This window comes from Bemisia tabaci, chromosome 3, assembly GCF_918797505.1.
Source record: "Bemisia tabaci chromosome 3, PGI_BMITA_v3".
Lineage (NCBI taxonomy): Eukaryota > Metazoa > Arthropoda > Insecta > Hemiptera > Aleyrodidae > Bemisia > Bemisia tabaci.
Window position 1 is genome coordinate 8731138 of NC_092795.1, and position 20221 is coordinate 8751358.

At 40.9% G+C, this 20221-nt stretch overlaps 1 protein-coding gene across 1 annotated transcript; it reads left to right on the top strand.

Annotated features, from left to right (window-relative positions):
* Window positions 1-594: 594 nt before the first annotated feature.
* LOC109032232 (uncharacterized) lies at window positions 595-19473 on the top strand. Its single transcript, XM_019044250.2, has 6 exons — window positions 595-718; window positions 2931-3035; window positions 10486-10558; window positions 11783-11880; window positions 14102-14594; window positions 18894-19473. The coding sequence occupies exons 2-6, from the start codon at window positions 2989-2991 to the stop codon at window positions 19365-19367; spliced, it is 1185 nt and encodes a 394-aa protein (XP_018899795.2). The 5' UTR covers window positions 595-718; window positions 2931-2988; the 3' UTR covers window positions 19368-19473.
* Window positions 19474-20221: the final 748 nt, after the last annotated feature.

The following is a 20221-nucleotide window of genomic DNA, read 5'->3' on the forward strand; positions in this document are numbered from 1 at the left end:
CATCTAGACACAATTGCCTGTCGATATCCGCAAACATCAAGAAAATCGGCCCGGTGGAACGCTGGAACTAAGTGTTACCAGATTTGCAAATTTAGGAGGTCTTGGAGCTTATATACATATAAGAATACAATTATACAAAACGCAACAAAGTTTTCAAGGTACATGCTCCTATCTTGATAGAATCGATTCAATCAAAAATCCAATTTTGAAAATAGGTTATGTGAGTAAGGTATTTCAAACTACTCATGGGAATATTTCCACACCGCACATTTCATTAATGGCATTTTTGAGGAAAAGACTGTTAAAAGCCTATCACTGCGACTAGGCCTTTTTGGCGTGAATAGAGTCGGATGAATATCTGGTTAATGTTCCATGAATCCATTCAGATGGAACTGCGAAATGCAAAGTGCCAAAGTGCACTTTTCGATGAGATTTCTAAAGGATAAAAAAAGGAAAAACGGAACCCAATGAGAAATTTTATGAGTCACCCTGTACATTTTTTCCGAGAGATCATATTTATTAAAAAAATCCGTTGGTTGGACTTTCCAACACCCGATAAAATTGTAACACGCGATGCAATTTTTATTTGACATGAAGTTAAACGTAAATTGTGACCGAGGCTTTTAAATGTCATTCCGTTAGATACCATACGATCAGTCAACGGTTGAAGAGTGGTGCAAACACTATGCTGTCAACGAGGGCGTTCTGTTTATACCTGGTAATACATGAATTTTTAGTCGTGCTGTATGCTGTCTACACTAAAAAAAGTATCGTAACATCTACTATAAGTCTGCTTGATTTTTCACACAGTGGCACTATCCAGTGAATTTAACCAAAATTATCGTAGTATTCACCAGATCATAATATCGCAATATGGTAAATGCTATTCTAGGGTCTGGTGTGTATTACCATATTTGGATCAGTATGTCAGAGTATGTTAAAATTTACCATTTTTCAGTGTAAGTTATTATTCTTGAGTTCCGGTGGGACCATCGAATTCCTTCTCTTAGTATTTATTAATAATGTTTTCTCTCCTTCTTTAGACGAAAAAGTGTTTTAGCAACATTGGCTTTTTCGGGAATAATATTACAGCTGCATTTAGAAAACGAACACTACCCAAAAACGCAGGGTCTAATTAATGTCTAGGTAATTGCGCAGGGAAAAAGTGCAAACTTATTATAAATGGTCTTGCCTAAGGCTTCTTGAGATGAAATTCAGTAAAGATAGTTCTACTGTAGCTTAACTCGCTTGAGCGCGTTGAAATGAGAAAAAATTAGGAAGGGAATAAAATTTACTCTTCAATTTGTTTTTCTTTTTGAAGGGTTTTTAATTTTCTATAATGAGAGATACTTCCTACACTGAGTGCAATTTTTAGCCTGATACTGTCTCTAGTTTAAATCAGCGCCTTGCAGAAAAAATAGAATATTTTCGCAGCAATAAGAGTTCTCGATTTCCGTAAAAAAGAAGACTGTCCAGGGAAAACTCGATATCGTGGAAAACTTATGAATTTCGAGGAAAAAACAAGGTCTTTTATCAACTCAGCGGCAAAAATTACATCAGAATACTAAGTTTATGCTCCTGGATAAAGTCTATGCCTGTTATATTAGTATATTTATGTAAAGTAGAGAAAAGGTGAGGAAAATTGAGTATAGACGATTTATTAAATATTTTCAAATTTAAGTAGTAAGTACATTTAAGAAAAATTCAGTTCCTCAGAAACTACTAATGGAATAGGGGAAAACGGTTATCATTTCCGAATTCAACGTTAAAAAGCACATAAAAAACATCTATTACATTTACTTTCATTTTACATACTTTTACATTTATTTCCTAAATATTGAGTTTTCTCCGGAAACCCCTGTTTTTATGAGAAAATCGATTTTCCGGTAAATCCTAACGGAATAAAGAAAAATTGATAGCATTTTCAGACTCAGCGTAGAAAAGTGCATGTATAACACCTACAATATGTTGAGCTTTGTTTTCGGATGCAGACCTGTATAATTATTTGAGATCTATCACCGTCATTTTACCCTTTTTTTTAGCGCTTTCTAGATGTTTCAGTTGTTTCACCGCTATAACGAGGGGTAAATTTTTTTTTTTTGAGGTGTCCATTACGACTCTATCTACTCATTTTTTTCTGCTGAAGCCGAATATGACCTCAAATTTTTTCTAGAAATTACACATTTTCCGAAAAATGGATTTTTCTGAAACAAAGTGTTTTTTAGTGTAAACTTCCATTTAAAAAGATGGCTCTGTTGGCACGGGATAATATGATCCAATTTGACTGAAACTTTGCAGAGAGTGTTTTTGGATCAAATCGATCTTCTAGGGGGTAAGACCAAAAAATTGTATAATTCTCACAGTTTTCTAGGAGAGTTTTTCATTTTCGCTAAATTCATATACTCTTGAAATGAAGTAGAAATTCTTTAAATGCAAAACGCGCGCGAGTCGCATTATGAAACATATAGAAGCGCGTTTTTCCGAACTACGCATACACGTAGAATTCAAATTAGTACCATTTTCAATCAGATTTTTGGAGCTTTGCAACTTCTGGAATTATACCCACATCGCAAAAGATCCTGAAGCCACAATACGCTCTTACAAAGTCGGAGTAAGTTATAAATTGCAAATGTATTGCTAATTGCTCGTGTCCGTGTGTTACGGGGTCGAATGCTATTAAGATGAAAATCACCTAGATTTGGACGAATCTTACTCTACGATAAAATCATAAAAGATTTGCGTACTGCATAACGCCAAAGGTGCGAAGCGATCAGAAGGTGGAGCCTCATAGTTGACTGAAAATTGAAATTTTTCCTCAAGAACACGGTACGCAGAAAAACATTTTCTTTTATATCTTGTTTAATTCTTTGTGCCATGATATAATTTCCGTATTCTTTGAAAGAGTGTAATCTTTTGTTTTATCACCATAGGCACAGTACCTCGTTTTTGAGAGCGAGTGCATTCATATTGGAGCGGTGCAATTACCAAATGCAACGATTCTCTCTTCAACCTCACCGGACCCAGCGTCCTCACAGGTGACACGATTTTCATTCACCGAAAACTCACACGGCTTATGACCCAATGATTGAAAAGGCCTGAAAGAGATTTAATTTTTCGAAATGGCTCTGGCTTTCGTTAGTCTGGAACGGCTTACCGCAAAACGAATTTTACAACGAAAAATTGCGAGATTTGAAATTGAGTTGCGATTTCATCACGATTTTTTGGCGATGGAATAAAAAATAAAATCGATTTTTAATTTCATCATCGATCTCGTAGCAATTATATGTCTACGGAATCGCGTTCGATAAAATCGAAATCTCATTTCAATTTGTCAATATTTTTTGTTCGATAATATTTCGATAATCCGCCGTCGATGTAATTGCGATTCTACTGCAAAATGCGATGAAATCGCAATTAATCGCACTTTAGTATCCGTTAATATTGATATAAATTGACGTCGATAAAAACTTGATACATTCTCCAATCAAATCGCAAGTTATCGCGATCACTGCTACTTGGGGCCAGACCTCTGAACAAGGTGTGAGTGGGCCCATTGCAAACTCTAACCAGAGCATACAGTAGAGTAGTTTCTTGTAGGAAAAGGCTCAAAAATCACGACGAGTGCATCGGGGAAGTCTGTAATACACTCCTGACCTCACAACCTGCGCAAGAAATATACGTTTTTTTAAGCCTCCCCCTTCAAAAACGATAATACGACAAGGGTGCGAACATTTCGGAAGAGGAGACGCTCTATCCACCCTTGTGCACTAGGATGCTTTGCAAAATTCATCATGGCTGATACCATCCTGCCAAAACACACGTGACGAAACGGGATTTAATCAACTGGCGTGTTCATATTTGTATTTTCCTTGCGTTGATAAAGACCACGGTGCTTCCTTGCGATCTGCGTGCGGAAGCGTCAGCATTGTTGAATATTGTGTAGAATCCTCGTGGTTCAAAATTTGAGACCCGTCAAATTTCCGAAAAATTGCGCAAAATTTAACCGGTAGGTATTATGGTTGATTTTAGTCTCATATTGTAGGGATGACTTCCCTGATTAGATATCATCTTGCCAGACTGCCGAACTCCGATGGGAAAGGGTTGCCAGACCGCCCAAAAATTGCTTAGTATCGTTTTTGAAACGAGAAGCTTATGAAAACGCATAGTTCTTACGCAGATTGTGAAGTATGGAAAGTATTCAAGACCTTTTCGATTCACTCATCGTGCTTTTTGAGCCATTTCCTAAAGGGGCCAACTCGTCCTTTTACTCTAGCTGAAGTTTGCAATAGGCCCATCAATGTATTATGCAACGTGCTTTCTCTTCAAAATCTCACGAGGAAAACGAATCATACAAACAGAAGGCTGAAAAGAAATTCCGAAATAAGATAAAAGTGTTTACAGTTATCACCGACTAAATGACGAAAATACAAATCGCATCATCATTTGTATTATCTAGCTTACATTTGGATGTATTTTTATCAAACGTGCATTAATGTGCATATAGTGCATTAAGACATGAGCCCTGAGACCCATAAGAATACACGCATAATAGGGCTCACGTTAATGCACGTAGTTCCGTTTGGCAGAAATACGTTCACTTGAGCTGTGTTAAGAATATCTGTCGTTCACGAGTTGATTTCAAAACTTCTCGTCGGAGAAATCCTTTTCTATTGAAGATTTTTAAGAGAAAACTTGAAATGTATCATTCTAGTTCAGATTTTGTCTAGGGTCCTAATGATGAGAGTAGTTCCAGTAGCATTCTTGCCCCAATACGCTGAGAACAAATTTCCAGTTTCCAATTGAACAAGAGTTTTTAGAAATATTTTTAAAGCGGCATGATGTCTTTTTAAAATAACGGGGAAACTATTGAAACAAGAAAATTCCCTCTTGACTTAACAATTATTCTCGTCAAAAAGTTAAAAATTCGAATTTTAATTGGTCCAACAGCAAATTGTCCTCCATGTATAGTAGAGCCACTCAATTGATCGGTTTCTTAACCTATTTTTGTATAAAACTGCGCAGAGAACGCCACAATGTCACACATTTTTAATGTCCTCAGAAAGACATCTCAAAGTTCAGGTTTTAATAAAGAACAACCCCCATTTTACGAGAGAGTCCTCTTTCCAGCTTTTACTCAGCCAGACTCTCCATGCAATAAAGCAAAACCGCCCTGTTTTTCCTTCATTTAAACTCTTGTAAATACTCGATTTTGAGACCTGGATGACTCATCCAGAATCGATATTTTTAATGAACTTAAATGGATAATGCAACTATTCCTGCTCAATGGTTGTCTCTGAATGTTGCCTATTTGAAAAATGAAGGCGCACTCTTTTTTCTCCAATCGCTCGACAACCGCGTTTAAGTGGGACGTTGATCCCATTGCCTGGACGCAACTATTCATGCTCAAAAGATGTCTGTGTTGCATATCCAAAAAATGAAGGCGCTCATGCTATTTCTGGCACTCGCATAGTAAGATGCTGCTAACCTGCGTGAATTGACGCTAAGGTTGCCAAAATCGAAGACCAAGTATCGTCTTTTGAAACACTTAAAGTCTCCATGGAGATGGTGATCCTGCCAGTGTGTTCACCTTAATCTCTACATGAAATTTTTGACTGAATGCAGCTGTAGACTCTCTTCTAAGGTAACTTGAACTTTAGAAGGATCTCTAAGCTTCGGAAATTTTATCGGAAAAAATCAGTGACACTGTCTCATTCTTAGCCTCGTTAACTGTACCTTTTTTTTTACTTTTGGGGGGCAGACATATATTATCAGGTACGGTACACAAAATAATGTGAATGGACACGCCCCCCCCCCCCTTAAAGAATTCCTGACTACCCCACTGGATGGTATACTGCCCGATTAAATTGCTTAGATTGTCAGTGCCGAACTTAAACATTGTTTATGGTTCGAAAGTTGTTCCTGGATGGAATAATGTCTAAAATGTACATGGAATCCGAGTTGCAGGGGCAAAATATAGCCGGTCGAAGCACGCCCTTCCGCATTTTGCAAAGCGAGGTCGGCCAATCCATCGACGATGCATCGCCCTCAACAGCTGATGACCGGTGGTCAGTTCTCCAAACGAGGATGCAGAATGGGATGAATCGTATGATGCCCGCTGAACCTAAATCTAAGCACTCTGAAAAATCTAAATCTACTTGGCTTAAATCGGCAAGCAGTGTAACCAAGAGTTTCAACAAGAGTCTCAAAAAGAAGGTTTCAAGTCTTGGAAGTGGGAGCGGGCGGTTTAGTCGAACTGAAAGCGGTTTCTCTTCAGATGGGTAAGCGCGCATTGTATATCCCTACTTTTTATTGATTGGTCTTGGTACACAGTTGAAAATTTTCGTCTTTATGGTTACTGTGGGTTACTTTGAGTTATTTAATTTTCGGTCAGATCAGCCAAAAGCACTCATACTGAACAAAAATTTAAAAAATCCGGCCGTGGAAGCCGTTCTTACGCGCTTTACGGGCTATATTTAGACATACCGTCTGCGTTCCGGGCTCAAAAGCCGTAAATTCTGGGTGTAGCACCCGGTACAGTCGAAGCAACGGCCCCAGAACCTGGGGCTTTCGGCCTATGGACCAGGAACGGACGGTATGTCTACCGTAACTTTTTTTCAGTGCAGTCGATCGGCCAAATTTTTTGGTTACATCGACCGATACCGTAGGTTACTCTCAGACAACAAAGGCGTCTAGAACCAAAAGCGGCAACCTCCATTAACCAGTCTGAAAATTAGGCCATCATTATAATTTTAATACTGGGGGGGCATGAATGCCTTGTTCATGTTCTCTCGTAAATTTTCTGTCACCAAGCGAGAAAATTTTGAAAATTTTAACAACAGCCAGACATTTCGGTTGTGCCGCACAGAGAACGAATATGATTGCACAATTTTTAGTCAAGGCGAAGAAAAGAGCTTGATGCAAAAACGGCTTTTTTCGCCCCCCCTCCGGAAGTTCCTCAGACTTTGTCTATTGATTACTCATACTTGAGCGCTTCTTTTCCCAAATTTTCAGACCCCCAAAAAATTTTGGGGGGGAGCTAGGGGGGTTGGAAGTCAAAACCTGTGAACCTCGATATCTCTTGAACAAAGAAAGATATCAAGGTCCGGTTTGGACGAAAAATCGTCTAAAATTGCATACTTTAAGATTCTAAAGCTCGAAATCCCGATACCACATTTTTAAGTTAACATATGTGCTTTTTTCCAGTTTTTAGGTCTAGAAAATTTCTTTTAAACGAAAAATTTACAAAGATCTCAATTTTTCATTTGAACCAAAACCAGTTTTTTAAATTGTTCGTCTTTTTCCGCATCCAACGAGTGGTCCAATAAGCTGGGGAACTAAACGGTTCCGGAGTTATGATCGATTGAAGTTTCCGCTCAACGCGCGCCGACCGATTTTCGCGCGCAAAAAAGTCGGATTTGACTGTTATTAGATCAGATTGAATGTTCAAACTGAGCAAAATGCTTTATTAGGGACTCTTGAGGGTCGCTGAGTTCAGAAATTACCGATACTTCCAAAAAATTCACGTTTTTAAAATTGCAGCTTCGGACAGGACCACCGAGCGGCCGGTCGGCGCTCAGTGGGCCTTTAAAATAGCGCTGCGGAGCTGTAATTTTAAAAACGTAAATTATTTGGAAGTATCGGTAATATCTGAACTCAGCGACCCTCAAGAGTCCCTAATAAAGCATTTTGCTCAGTTTGAACATTCAATCTGATCTAATAACAGTCAAATCCGACTTTTTAGCGCGCGAAAATCGGTCGGCGCGCGTTGAGCGGAAACTTCAATCGATCATAACTCCGGAACCGTTTGGTTCCCCAGCTTATTGGACCACTCGTTGGATGCGGAAAAAGACGAACAATTTAAAAAACTGGTTTTGGTTCAAATGAAAAATTGAGATCTTTGTAAATTTTTCGTTTAAAAGAAATTTTCTAGACCTAAAAACTGGAAAAAAGCACATATGTTAACTTAAAAATGTGGTATTGGGATTTCGAGCTTTAGAATCTTAAAGTATGCAATTTTAGACGATTTTTCGTCCAAACCGGACCTTGATATCTTTCTTTGTTCAAGAGATATCGAGGTTCACAGGTTTTGACTTCCAACCCCCCTAGCTCCCCCCCCAAAATTTTTTGGGGGTCTGAAAATTTGGGAAAAGAAGCGCTCAAGTATGAGTAATCAATAGACAAAGTCTGAGGAACTTCCGGAGGGGGGGCGAAAAAAGCCGTTTTTGCATCAAGCTCTTTCCTGCTGAATTAATTTGCTCGCGTCTCTCTCGTTGTCACGCAGAGGTTGCGACTTGCTAGTGTGGCAAAGGCGTGGCGTGTTTTACGATACATCGATTGATCTGTCATTTAAACCTACGGAAAATGATCGATAAACAGGGATTTCGCAACGTCCATCTTAGTAATCGATTCTTTACCATAGTTTCAAATGGGTAAAAATAGATAATCGACAATTAACGCCTCGCCACTTAGCGCATAGGACTTTCATCAAAGCGATCCAGGTTTGATCCTGGCTACTCCCGCCTGATTTTTAACGATGTTGTATAGTGTCAACCCAAATATTTGGTCAATGTAACCGAAAGAAAAAGTAACCAAAAAATGTTAACCGCGCATTTAAGTTATTTCATGTTTTGCCGCCCATATTACCGCATTATACAGGGTGTTCGAAAAGTCCCCTCCCCCCCCTCTAACTTTTGACCTAATTGAGGTAGAGATTTGAAACTTGGAGGGTGTTCTTAGATCAAAGGGAGCTACTTTTTGACCCCCTCAAAATTTTGGGGGCCCCCCCTTGGGGGGGTTACGGACCCTAACTTTTTTTTTCAAATGGGAAGACCCCCTTTGTGATACCTCGTTCGAAAGAGCATAAAAAAAGAAAAATTTTCGCGCAAACCCGAAGTCATTATCTCAAACCGTTTCAAAATGGCGGCCGGTCAAAGTTCAAAATGGCCGAAAATTGGCACCTCTGCTATTTGCGCATGGATTTGCTTGAAACTCGGTATCTGGGGGTATTTTGGCACGAGAAAAACGAATTTGACGTTAGATTTTTAAAAAAAACCCTAATTTTTCAAAATGGCCGCCGGTTTAGGCTCGAAATTTTGACAAACTCGATTTTTTGCCGATGGATTCACCTGAAATTCGGTATCTGGGGGTATTTTGACCCGAGAAGAACGAATTCGACGTTAGATTTTTAAACAAACCCTCATTTTTCAAAATGGCCACCGATTAAAGTTCAAAATTGTCAACAATTGGCAACCTCGACTTTTTGCCGATGGATTCGCCTGAAACTCGATGTTTGGGGGTATCTGGGTGGGAGAAAAACGATAAGCTGAGAATCCTGAAGCTGAAGCTTGAAATTTAACAGGAATCCATCGGCAAAAAGTCGAGGTTGCCAATTGTTGACAATTTTGAACTTTAATCGGCGGCCATTTTGAAAAATGAGGGTTTGTTTAAAAATCTAACGTCGAATCCGTTCTTCTCGGGTCAAAATACCCCCTGATACCGAATTTCAGGTGAATCCATCGGCAAAAAATCGAGTTTGTCAAAATTTCGAGCCTAAACCGGCGGCCATTTTGAAAAATTAGGGTTTTTTTAAAAATCTAACGTCAAATTCGTTTTTCTCGTGCCAAAATACCCCCAGATACCGAGTTTCAAGCAAATCCATGCGCAAATAGCAGAGGTGCCAATTTTCGGCCATTTTGAACTTTGACCGGCCGCCATTTTGAAACGGTTTGAGATAATGACTTCGGGTTTGCGCGAAAATTTTTCTTTTTTTATGCTCTTTCGAACGAGGTATCACAAAGGGGGTCTTCCCATTTGAAAAAAAAAGTTAGGGTCCGTAACCCCCCCCAAGGGGGGGCCCCCAAAATTTTGAGGGGTCAAAAAGTAGCTCCCTTTGATCTAAGAACACCCTCCAAGTTTCAAATCTCTACCTCAATTAGGTCAAAAGTTAGAGGGGGGGGGAGGGGACTTTTCGAACACCCTGTAGATGTGGCACATACGGTGTTTCTACAATGAGCCAGAAAAATGAGTTCCTTTCTGAGTAATGCAGTCAAACTGATCCTTGCTGCATGTACGAATTGCATCCAATCCATTCAGAAGCTCGTCTTTGATTGACCAACATGTCGCAGCTCGTATTATCGCCTGAGCAATCAGGAACTATTCCCGAGTAATAACAATTCACACAACTTGACCACCCTGCGCAATTGGCTCGAGCTAAGTGAAGAAGTCATACGTACATTGAAATTTTTCAAAATCTAATACATTGTTTTAACGTTTCTGAGGGAAACCAACCAAAGTTTTTGCTTAAAATTGATTGTATGGGCCTATGACGAATTGAAACAACTTTTGAGTGGGTATAATAATTGAGTTCCTTCCACAAAATTAAAATAAGCGGGAGGATTTTGAAACACTGCAATGTAGATGTGCCTTTTTTCTCAACTTAAAAACTGTTCATGAGCTCAATTTTTAATAACTCTCAACCTGTTGCAGCTCAGACGGCAGTGGCCGCAGCAGTTCGAGACACAGCAGCAGATCAAATAAATCGTCATCTGGCAAAACTAAGGTTCGATTTTTTTTTTACCATTTCATCTAAACGTTTCAAAGAAAAAACTCGTCGTGGCAAGGAAGGGCAGCGAATACATAGTATGGATCCACCTCAAACTCAAAACTCCCTTTCCTTATTTTAGACCATTGATCTCCCCTCACCCCTGGTATGAAACTCACTGGAGTTGATTTTGTACCTCTAATTCTAATTTTTGCCTTTAATCCTGGCTGCGGGCCGACTATTGAAAATGATAGACAAAGCTGTAGACAAAGAAGACAAAAGAGATATGGAGAGATCCCATTTGTGGAAGCGGGTGGTTTTAATGGACAAGGAGGGAGGTAATAGACTGACTAACGGCATCCCACAAGAGACCCGACCGTTAGTCATTTTCTCCCTTTGTCCATAGGAACCACCCGTTTCAACCAATAGGATCGCTCCATACCCCATATGTCTTTTATATCTGTAGTTTTGTCCATTAATTTCAATAATCAGTCCGCTGGTCCGTAGAATAGAGAGCACCCAACATTATTTTACCATCCTGTTCCAACAGTATTCTCGCCATTTTTTATATCCCCCCCCCCCCTTCTTTCAAGAGAGTGACTAATTTCATATTCATTATCTGAACAAATTCAACCGGATCGTTCATTCGTTGGATGTTCCCATACACAATGATTTTGTTTAAAGCGAACTGCCTATCTCACACTTGCACTCTGTTTAAAAGTTGCAGGAAAAATAGAAGGTCATTAGTGGCTCCTTGCCGACTGTGCAATCGTGTGTGTAATCACAATCTATTAGAATGTACAATCGGAAACCTCACCTCAGTCATGATAATCTTAGAAAATTTTGCACGCTTTTTTGTTGCTTCATCAACTCTACTCTAAAAAGTATAGAACCATTTCAGGAAAAGGAGAATAATTTTCAACTGGTCAAACTATCGTTAAACTTTTTTAATCGTCTTTTTTATTACTTGTTTAAGATAAAAATGAATGAGTCAATAAAAAAGGCGGAGAACTCCAACATGTAGGTTTCAGATAAGTGTATAGGAGTAGAAATGCCATTAGATTCTACGTTGAAAGTATTACCTTATTTATTATTAGGCAGACTTTATTCCCCGCCCTGGTCTTCTTCTTCTTTTAAACTATGAAAATGGGAACATATTTTAAGAACCATATTTTTCCATCGTCGATGAACCAAAGTATTAAAAAATGCCGTACAAATAAATGATGTTCTCCTCATTTTTAGAAAACCGGCAGCAAGATCAGCAGGCTTGCGTCCTCAGTGGGAGACACTTTAAAGTCCGCCCTCTTTAGGAAAGTATCAAGAACCAGTAGTAGTTCAAGGTATGCAGTATATTCTCACGTATAGATATTACCAGCAGCAGGGACAATAAAAAAGACAGGCAAAGAGCTTGTTGCAAAAGCAAGATTTTTCCTCTCCTTTCCGAGATTTGAAATCTCAAAATCTAGAATAATGCGCCAACCCCGAGTTGATAATGAAGTCTTGGGATTTTCTCTCAAAACATCTTAAAGTCTGCGGCATGATTGCGCGAATGCCTTCTTTTTACCTTTTTGGAGATGCATAGGATGGCGCGAATTTTTCTGGTACTGAAAACTCACATGTTTGCTCGAATATTCAGTATTCAGCGAAGAAGCGTTAATCTGGCAACCTTGGTAGTTTGTGGTAGATAACTATATCGCGGAAGACTGTCCATACCCTTCTCACTTACGGGCATGTCTCTCTTCGATGGATAGCCCTCGCAGCACGAATGGCTACGAGAACTTTCATAGTCATTTAAAATATGAACTAAGGGCCTGTGGCCGCTATACGGCCGCTGACCATTGAAAAAAACTACCCGTAAAAAAATCGTAGAACAATCATGTTCAAGTTTTTTAAGAGATGGATGGATTCAAAACCTGGAAGGTGCACCCGAAAGAAAGCGTATATTTATCATTGATTGCAACGTTATGCACCTTTTTTATATTTTATTTCTAATAAATGTTTTTAAAAATATTCACGCAATTTTTCTGAAAAGTTTCCGCGGAGGAAGTAAATGATCTCAAATTAAAGTATTGAAAATTTGGACGCGATAATTTCGTTTGTTCTATTTTCTTTGAAATTAAATACCATCCGAGTTTCTGAATTGTCACAATGAGGATACATATTATGTTTCCTTTAAGTATGGTAAAAACTGGAGCAGAAAGTCAAGAATGACAAGCAGTCCTACAACATTCCAAAAGTTTTGTAGGCGCTAATATGAGTTTTACGCCAACTAACCGACTGCACTGCGTTTGGCGCAATGCGAGAGGTATTCATGCAGTCTTGTAGGCGCTAATTTGGACTTGGCGCCCAACGTACTCTTTGACGCAATGCGTGAAGTATTCATAAAGTCTTGCAGGCGCTAATATAAGTTTAACGCCGGCCGAGCGTTAGAATGATCGCGGCATCGAATTATAGAGCCTCAAAGGTCCGCATGCTGTGTTTCGACGCCGCATGAGTATTCCAACGTTGCCTCGTTTCTTCCGATTTTTTTCCCGAGAAAAATTAAGAAAGTTCTTTATACACATGGTCAGTATTCAATCTTTCCACTTCATTTATCATCAGAAGGTAAGACATCGATGACTTGTCAACAAAACTAACCTAAACTAGCGTTAAAATTAAAACGCGTTTATTTTTCAACTGCATGTTTCTTTTTTTGCCAAACCTCTACCTTACTTCATTTTATATTTGCGCACTCCTGTAGCAGATTTTAACGTTCCGATTGGCGTAATCCTGGATTGCCGATCTTAAAATATGCGATATCAGACGATTTTGAAGAAAAGGGACATTTTTGCAATAATATTAAGATCAGGGACATCTTTACTGTCCGTCGTCTCGCAGGCAAAAGATATATGATTTTTTGAGGGAGAGTCCCTCCCCCCCCCCCCCCTACGAAGAAAAGAGACTTCGTGTATGGGACTAGATCGCCACCTTCCGGCCAAAGTATCACACGCGCCATGCAACGTTTCGACATTTTCGTCGCCATTTTATTCTTTACAAAGAAATTGTTCGACGAAGATGTTCAAAAATTTCACTGAATTGTTTTTCAGTTGTCGATAAAATTCAGTCAAATTTTCAAACAGATTCTATCAACAATTTCTCCGAAAGAAAAATAAAATGGCGGCGGAAATTTTAAAACGTCGCATGGCGATTGTGATAATTCGGCCGGAAGGCGACGAGATGTTTAATTCAAATGCGGATCTCTGAAGTTTCCATATCATGGCAATCTTGAGGTCCAGCTGCCGGAATTAGGGTGACTCATCTGAAGTACTCCGTTACCTCGGTTGGCTTCATAGAAGTTTCCACCGATGTACCAGAGTACTTTAGATGTATGGCCTAAACTTCGGCAGGAGGACCTCAAGTTTTCGGCCTTACGATCCGCAAACTTCGGAGATCTGACCTGGGGGTCTCAGGCATGAAGTCCCTTCCTCCGTGCGCAAGGCAAGCCAGAACCCCTCCCGTCTCCAAGTAGCTTACAGAATACTTGAATGACCCCTTTTCACAAGTTTTTTCGTGTTGCTTCAGTCATGGATCCAGCGGCAGAAGGGTTCAATTCCAGGACAACGCAAGTATGTGTAGTCATAGCGGGAGCACAGACTATCAGGCACGAGAATTACTTCGTAGAACATGTTCGGGTGGGGTGCCAAAGCTCGACCAGGTACAGAGAGAGCAACTATGTGCAGACGTCAGAGAAGTGAAGGAAGCTATGTGCGGTAACAAAAAGACGGCATTGAGTCAGAAGACTGTGGCGCAAGTTGAGGAGGACGTTCAAAATAAATACTGTGATGGCAAAGGCAAGACCAATCCTCCGCAGACAGGGCAGAACAAAGGCGAAAGTAATGCGGCACCTAGCTCACCTAAAGGCACACCGACACCAATGACACCACTGATTGTTAACCTAAGGCAGAAGCTCCAGGAATATAAGTTACAACACGAGGCTTCCCTGGAGGCTTCCCTGAGGGCCGCCGAGACGACTGTCTCTAAGCCAGGATCGCCACCACGGCCGCCTACCCCTGAGGTTCTTATTTATTTATCTTTATTCATTGGGCGTACTTCAATCAAAAGGAAGTATGCCCATTCTTACGTGAGCCCTAGGATCCATAAGAATACATGCTTGACAGGGCTCATGTCACAATAGATATAGTTCCTTTTGAAATACACAGAGAGAAATTTCAACACCAAAGTTTGGTCAACACGGACAGTAAAACACAAAATAACCCTAGCCTTCGGTTGACGATTTCAAGAGAAAATACCAGCTAGTTTTCTTGAAGAAATTTAATAAAAAACGAGTGGGGAATACCAACGTTGCAATCGGAGGAATGCATACTCCCAGTCCCTCCAATGTTTTCTGCGCTAAATTCACCGCAAAATATAGCAAAATCAACACAAAATGTGGTGGTCTGCGTTTCACTCCCTTTATTAATCAAACGTAACACAAGAACACAAATAGTTATATCATAGTATATGCATTCTCAAGGGCCGTATTCAAAGTAGTTTCTTCATCAGTTTCTTTCATTAGGAGGCCCCAGATGATTTTGATCGTGGCCAAGGAAGGTTTGATGAGGCCTTTGACATCGATCGCATCATACAGGGTGATCCAAAATTCCCTTTCACCCCCTCTAACTTTTTACCTAATTGAGGTAAAAATTTGAAACTTGGGGTATGTCCCTGAGTCAAAGAGAGCTACTGCCTTAAAGTGGAGTCATCCTTAAATTATCAGGGGGGCCCCGCTGGAGATACAACGGACCCCAATTGTTTTTTCAAGTAGAAAGACTCCTCTTGTGATACTTTGTATACAAGAGCATAAAAAGGAAACTTTTCGCGCAAACCTGAAGTCAACATCTCAAATAATTTCAAAATGGAGGATGGTTAATGATTAGAATGGCCAAAAATTGGTTTATCTCAGAAATCAAACCTCAAATTCGTTTTTCGCATGCCAAGAGAGCCCTAAATTCCAAGTTTCAGGCAAATCCATCAGCAAAAAACCAAAGTGCCAAAGGTACCAATTTTCGGTAATTTTGAACTTTGACTGGCCACCTATTTGAAAATTTCAGTATTTATGGTAATAATCTATCGTCCAAGTCATTTTTTTCTCGTTAAAATAACAACCATACCGATTTCCGATTGAAATAAAACGGACACCACTTCTTATTGTGTAAATGGCGCACGCAATTACCAACCTCCTACAATTTGCGAGCCACTAGTGGTAAACATAAGCATATAAAATTTAGAAATAGAGAATAAAGAGAAGAGGATGGTTTTTCCCTAAAATGAAATAGACGCGTTTTCTCTTGTACATATATGTTAACCACTGGATCAGTCATGCGATCGTATAGTGAAATCAGCTACTCACAAGGGGAGTCTACGAAGTGACATCCTGGGATTGGGTTCATTTTGCTTGTACATGAAGAAGAGACAAATCTAAGGTTGACGTATTTTTTTTTAGCCGCCACCTCCCAACCGTTCTCGAGATATCGATTTTTAAAGTTACGATTTTTGCACGTTTCCGCGCGGAGTTCCGGCGAGTCAACTGAGCGCCGGCAAGCTGCACGAAGCGCGTTTCCTATCAGCGCTGCAGACCGGCCATTCTTATCAACAGTTCCGTGGCCGAGTGGTAGAGTGTTCGCCTACCGTTCCATCGATCGCGGGTTCGAATCCCGCTTCGTGCCGCAGCTCTTATGGTACGCCGCAATGCGTTTTACAAGTTTTCTTTATTTTTATCACACACCAAGGGGTCCGCCCCCTGGCCGCTGCGCGGCCCAACCCCCGGGGCGAAAAGGCGCGCTTCGCGGCAAGCGAAATCATCGAAATCGACCGTTGACGGTTACTGGGTAAATAATTTTAATTGAATGATAAAATGATGTTTCAAATAAAAATTTCCCACCACACTATATTCTTAATGACTTTTTCCTTACTCTGAATTTGCAACCGTCAACGGTCGATTTCGATGATTTCGCTCGCCGCGAAGCGCGCCTTTTCGCCCCGGGGGTTGGGCCGCGCAGCGGCCAGGGGGCGGACCCCTTGGTGTGTGATAAAAATAAAGAAAACTTGTAAAAACGCATTGCGGCGTACCCTAAGAGCTACGGCACGAAGCGGGATTCGAACCCGCGATCGATGGAACGGTAGGCGAACACTCTACCACTCGGCCACGGAACTATTGATAAGAATGGCCGGTCTGCAGCGCTGATAGGAAACGCGCTTCGTGCAGCTTGCCGGCGCTCAGTTGACTCGCCGGAACTCCGCGCGGAAACGTGCAAAAATCGTAACTTTAAAAATCGATATCTCGAGAACGGTTGGGAGGTGGCGGCTAAAAAAAAATACGTCAACCTTAGATTTGTCTCTTCTTCATGTACAAGCAAAATGAACCCAATCCCAGGATGTCACTTCGTAGACTCCCCTTGTCAGTTGGGTTTAGATCGTACAGGCAGATACACTAACACCATGACGAGGCCTTGAGTATCACGAAAAAATGAAGACTTTTAAAACCGAGTTTTTTCTTTCGAAGGCCGTTACCAACAAAATCCACGTCGCATGTCGGTGCGCATTTTTGGAATTTGTCAGAAGAACACTTGAGTTGCATGCAAATTGCCAGCGATTACTAAAAGCCCGCGACCGACTTTAGAGAAAAGACCTAGAGTAAAGATGAACTCTCATACTAGGGTACTCTCTCACACGCACAATGGGCCTGTTGCAAGGTGTGGGGATTTGCGAATTATTAACTGATTCTAATGGCAAATTTCAGAAAAAGAACGATGGCGCTGATAAAAAATCTTAAAATCACCTCCTAAATTCAAAAAAGCTGTTTTTAGAAACCGACCAATTCAAAACGGCCACTTTAACGCGGGAACGGATCCGGTACACTCGTGATGTCACAGTACATGACAAACACATCCCCTTCATCAAGCGGCTGCCAATTATTCATGGAGAAATACCAGAGACAAGAGACCCTCCACTGGTAGGTACCTTGGCAATGGTGGAAGCTTTTCCTTTCGGGACTTAAACATTCAACTGTTGACCTACCTAATAGGTTGATGGTTAACAACGTGTTGGTTATTTCGTTTTGCAAACAAACCAAAGTTTGGGGAACTTTTTTAGCTCATGACGTCAGCCGAAGCTTATCATCCACCGATTTAGGTAGGTCAACAGCCAAAAAAAGAGCGATGACTGTTGCCCCCTTATATTTGTCCATAAGGTAATGTTGAATCCCCGAAAGTAAAAGTTTCTACCTGTCGCCAAGAGGCCAGTGGAGGGTCTCTTGTCTCTGATAGAGTACCTATATTGAGAGAGTATGGCCACTGGGCCCCATGGAGAGGCTTAGGACCCAAAAATGGTGGTGCTTTGTTTTGGTTTTTGTGGATGGGAGGGGGGTCATTGCCAACTTTTGACGGTTATCACCAACCGCACTTGCTACCAACCTTACTACATCTAAGATAATTTTTCTAAAAAATTGCACACGATTAGCCTTAAAAATATGTAAAGATGTCGCAATAGTGCATTTGAGTAAATTTCTCGTTACGATAAGCAAAGAAAACTACATTTTGAGTCATTTTGCATTACATTAATTTATGGCGTCCGCCATTTTTGGGTCCTAAGGGCTCCATTCAGCCTAAGATGGCTGAGCCAATCAGAGGTGGTAACCCCAGTGGCCATACTCTCTCAATATAGGTACTCTAGTCTCTGAGAAATACATTATAAACGACGAAGAGACCAGGTTTGCCATGTACTGCGACGTCATGAACGTGCCGGATCCGTCCCCGCGTAAAAGTGACGTTTTGAAAATCCGAAGTTTAGGGGCGTTTTTAAGTTGATTTTTGGGAGGTTTTCGGTGGTCAAAACCATTATCATGATCCTTAGTTCTTTTGGATCAAGCAATAAAACAACACTGTTGAAAATCAATGATTTACTCTGAGTGAATAGCCGGCGTGAAGAAAAAATCCAGCACGAATTTCGCGCCGTGCTCTGAGTGAATAGATCTGAGCGTAGATATTACCAACGACGGACGAATTAGTTATAGTACCTCAAGTACTCAAGTAGCGCGAATTCAGGGCATCTTGGTACGAGCGCCGAATGGCAAAGTGGTAGCGCTCTCGTCTATCACCGCCGCGACTTGAGTTCAAATCCATGCTGCGGCAGTTCCGTTTTACGTTTGCCTGTCTGATTTTCACTCCCGCCAGAACGCGAAATTCGCGCCGGATCCATGCACTCAGAATAACAGGTGGTCAAAATAGCAACTGAGTAAGCGTGAATTTCGCGCCGGGATTTTTAAGAGTGAAATTGTGCAGGAGTCCCATAACAGAGAAACTAATGCTTTTTTCAGGAAAGAGATACAAAGGCAATGCTTGCGGGGTGGCTCCTTGAGCTGTGCCCTCCGAACCCTCCGCCGGGGACCAACCAAGATCCAACCGAAACCATCCCTGAGCCGAGATCTCCATATGAAACGCTCTCTGCAGAGGAACAACACATATTGCACCTCATGAGACTTGAACAGCTCAAAAAAGAGGTTTGGAGGAATGGGCGGCCAGAGTATAATTCTGCGGACTACCCCTTACCAGTGGGACGGATCGACACTAAGGATGAACCTAGGAAGCGCGTTGCACCCAGACCCCCGTATCCTGGGCCCCGAAAACCGGCCCAGACACAGCCAGAAGATCCCGAACAACAAAGGTCACCCACTCGTAAGCGTTCACCCTCCCGATCTCCAGACCGATCTCCAGATCGTTCTCCACGCCGATCTCCACGCCGCTCGCCCTCGCCCACGAGACCTCCACCTCCTCCTACATTCCGGAAATGATGAAGATGATTCTCAGCTTTGAAATTCAGATGAGCAGGCCCGTGGCTCAGCACCTTCGGGGGGATTCACGGTCAACAATTTCTCACTGTAATTAATGTATGTAATAATGTCGTATTTAAATGAATTTTTACTTTTGAAATATTCAAAATTTGAGTGTTTTTTTTTACGTAATATTCACGGCTCATGAGATCCAGGCACTCTTCCGCCAATAAAAGGTTCAAATGTCAGCATAACTGCTGAGCCTGACCCACTAAGCTGTCTACACCCAGAACCTGTGGAACTTGGTACACTTTTAGTGCGCGTTACAAATTACGAAATTTTTATATCGATTCCCCGTTTTCACTTACTTACGCTCAGCAAAAATATACGTGCTATACCCACGATTACAAATACGACGGCGTTTTTTTGTAAGTAAAATAAAACCGTTTTGCTCCATTTTTATTCAAAAGTGATCCAAGTTAAAGCCATAAGTACCTCTAATGGCTCTTACCTGGGGTACTTTTGGAAGAAAGTAACTTAATGGACCAAAAAAACGTTATCCTGCCTCATAAATGCCTCACATAACCCTATGGGACCCATTTCATACGTAAAAAGCAGCCACAATAATCGATGACTTTAGTGCGGAAGCACGTATCTCCGTTTGCGATGTTGTGGATATTGCGATGTTTGTCATAAATACTGTATTTACTATTTTTAAAACTTTTCGTCCTATTTTCCAGAGAGCTGCCTTGATTTTTCCCCTCTGTGAGCAGAATATTCTCTGCAAATTTCAAGCTTCAAAATTTGGATTGTTTCCCTTTAGAACAAATAAAATAGGAGCAGACATTTTGAAGCATCGTATTGGAGATGCATGG

Excerpts from the sequence above, each read along its gene's own strand:
- LOC109032232 (XM_019044250.2), top strand. The coding sequence starts at position 2,989 with ATGCAACGATTCTCTCTTCAACCTCACCGGACCCAGCGTCCTCACAG. Across the intron at positions 11,881-14,101 it reads AGAACCAGTAGTAGTTCAAG|TCATGGATCCAGCGGCAGAA; the intron begins GTATGCAGTATA and ends GTGTTGCTTCAG. Across the intron at positions 14,595-18,893 it reads CACGGCCGCCTACCCCTGAG|GAAAGAGATACAAAGGCAAT; the intron begins GTTCTTATTTAT and ends TGCTTTTTTCAG.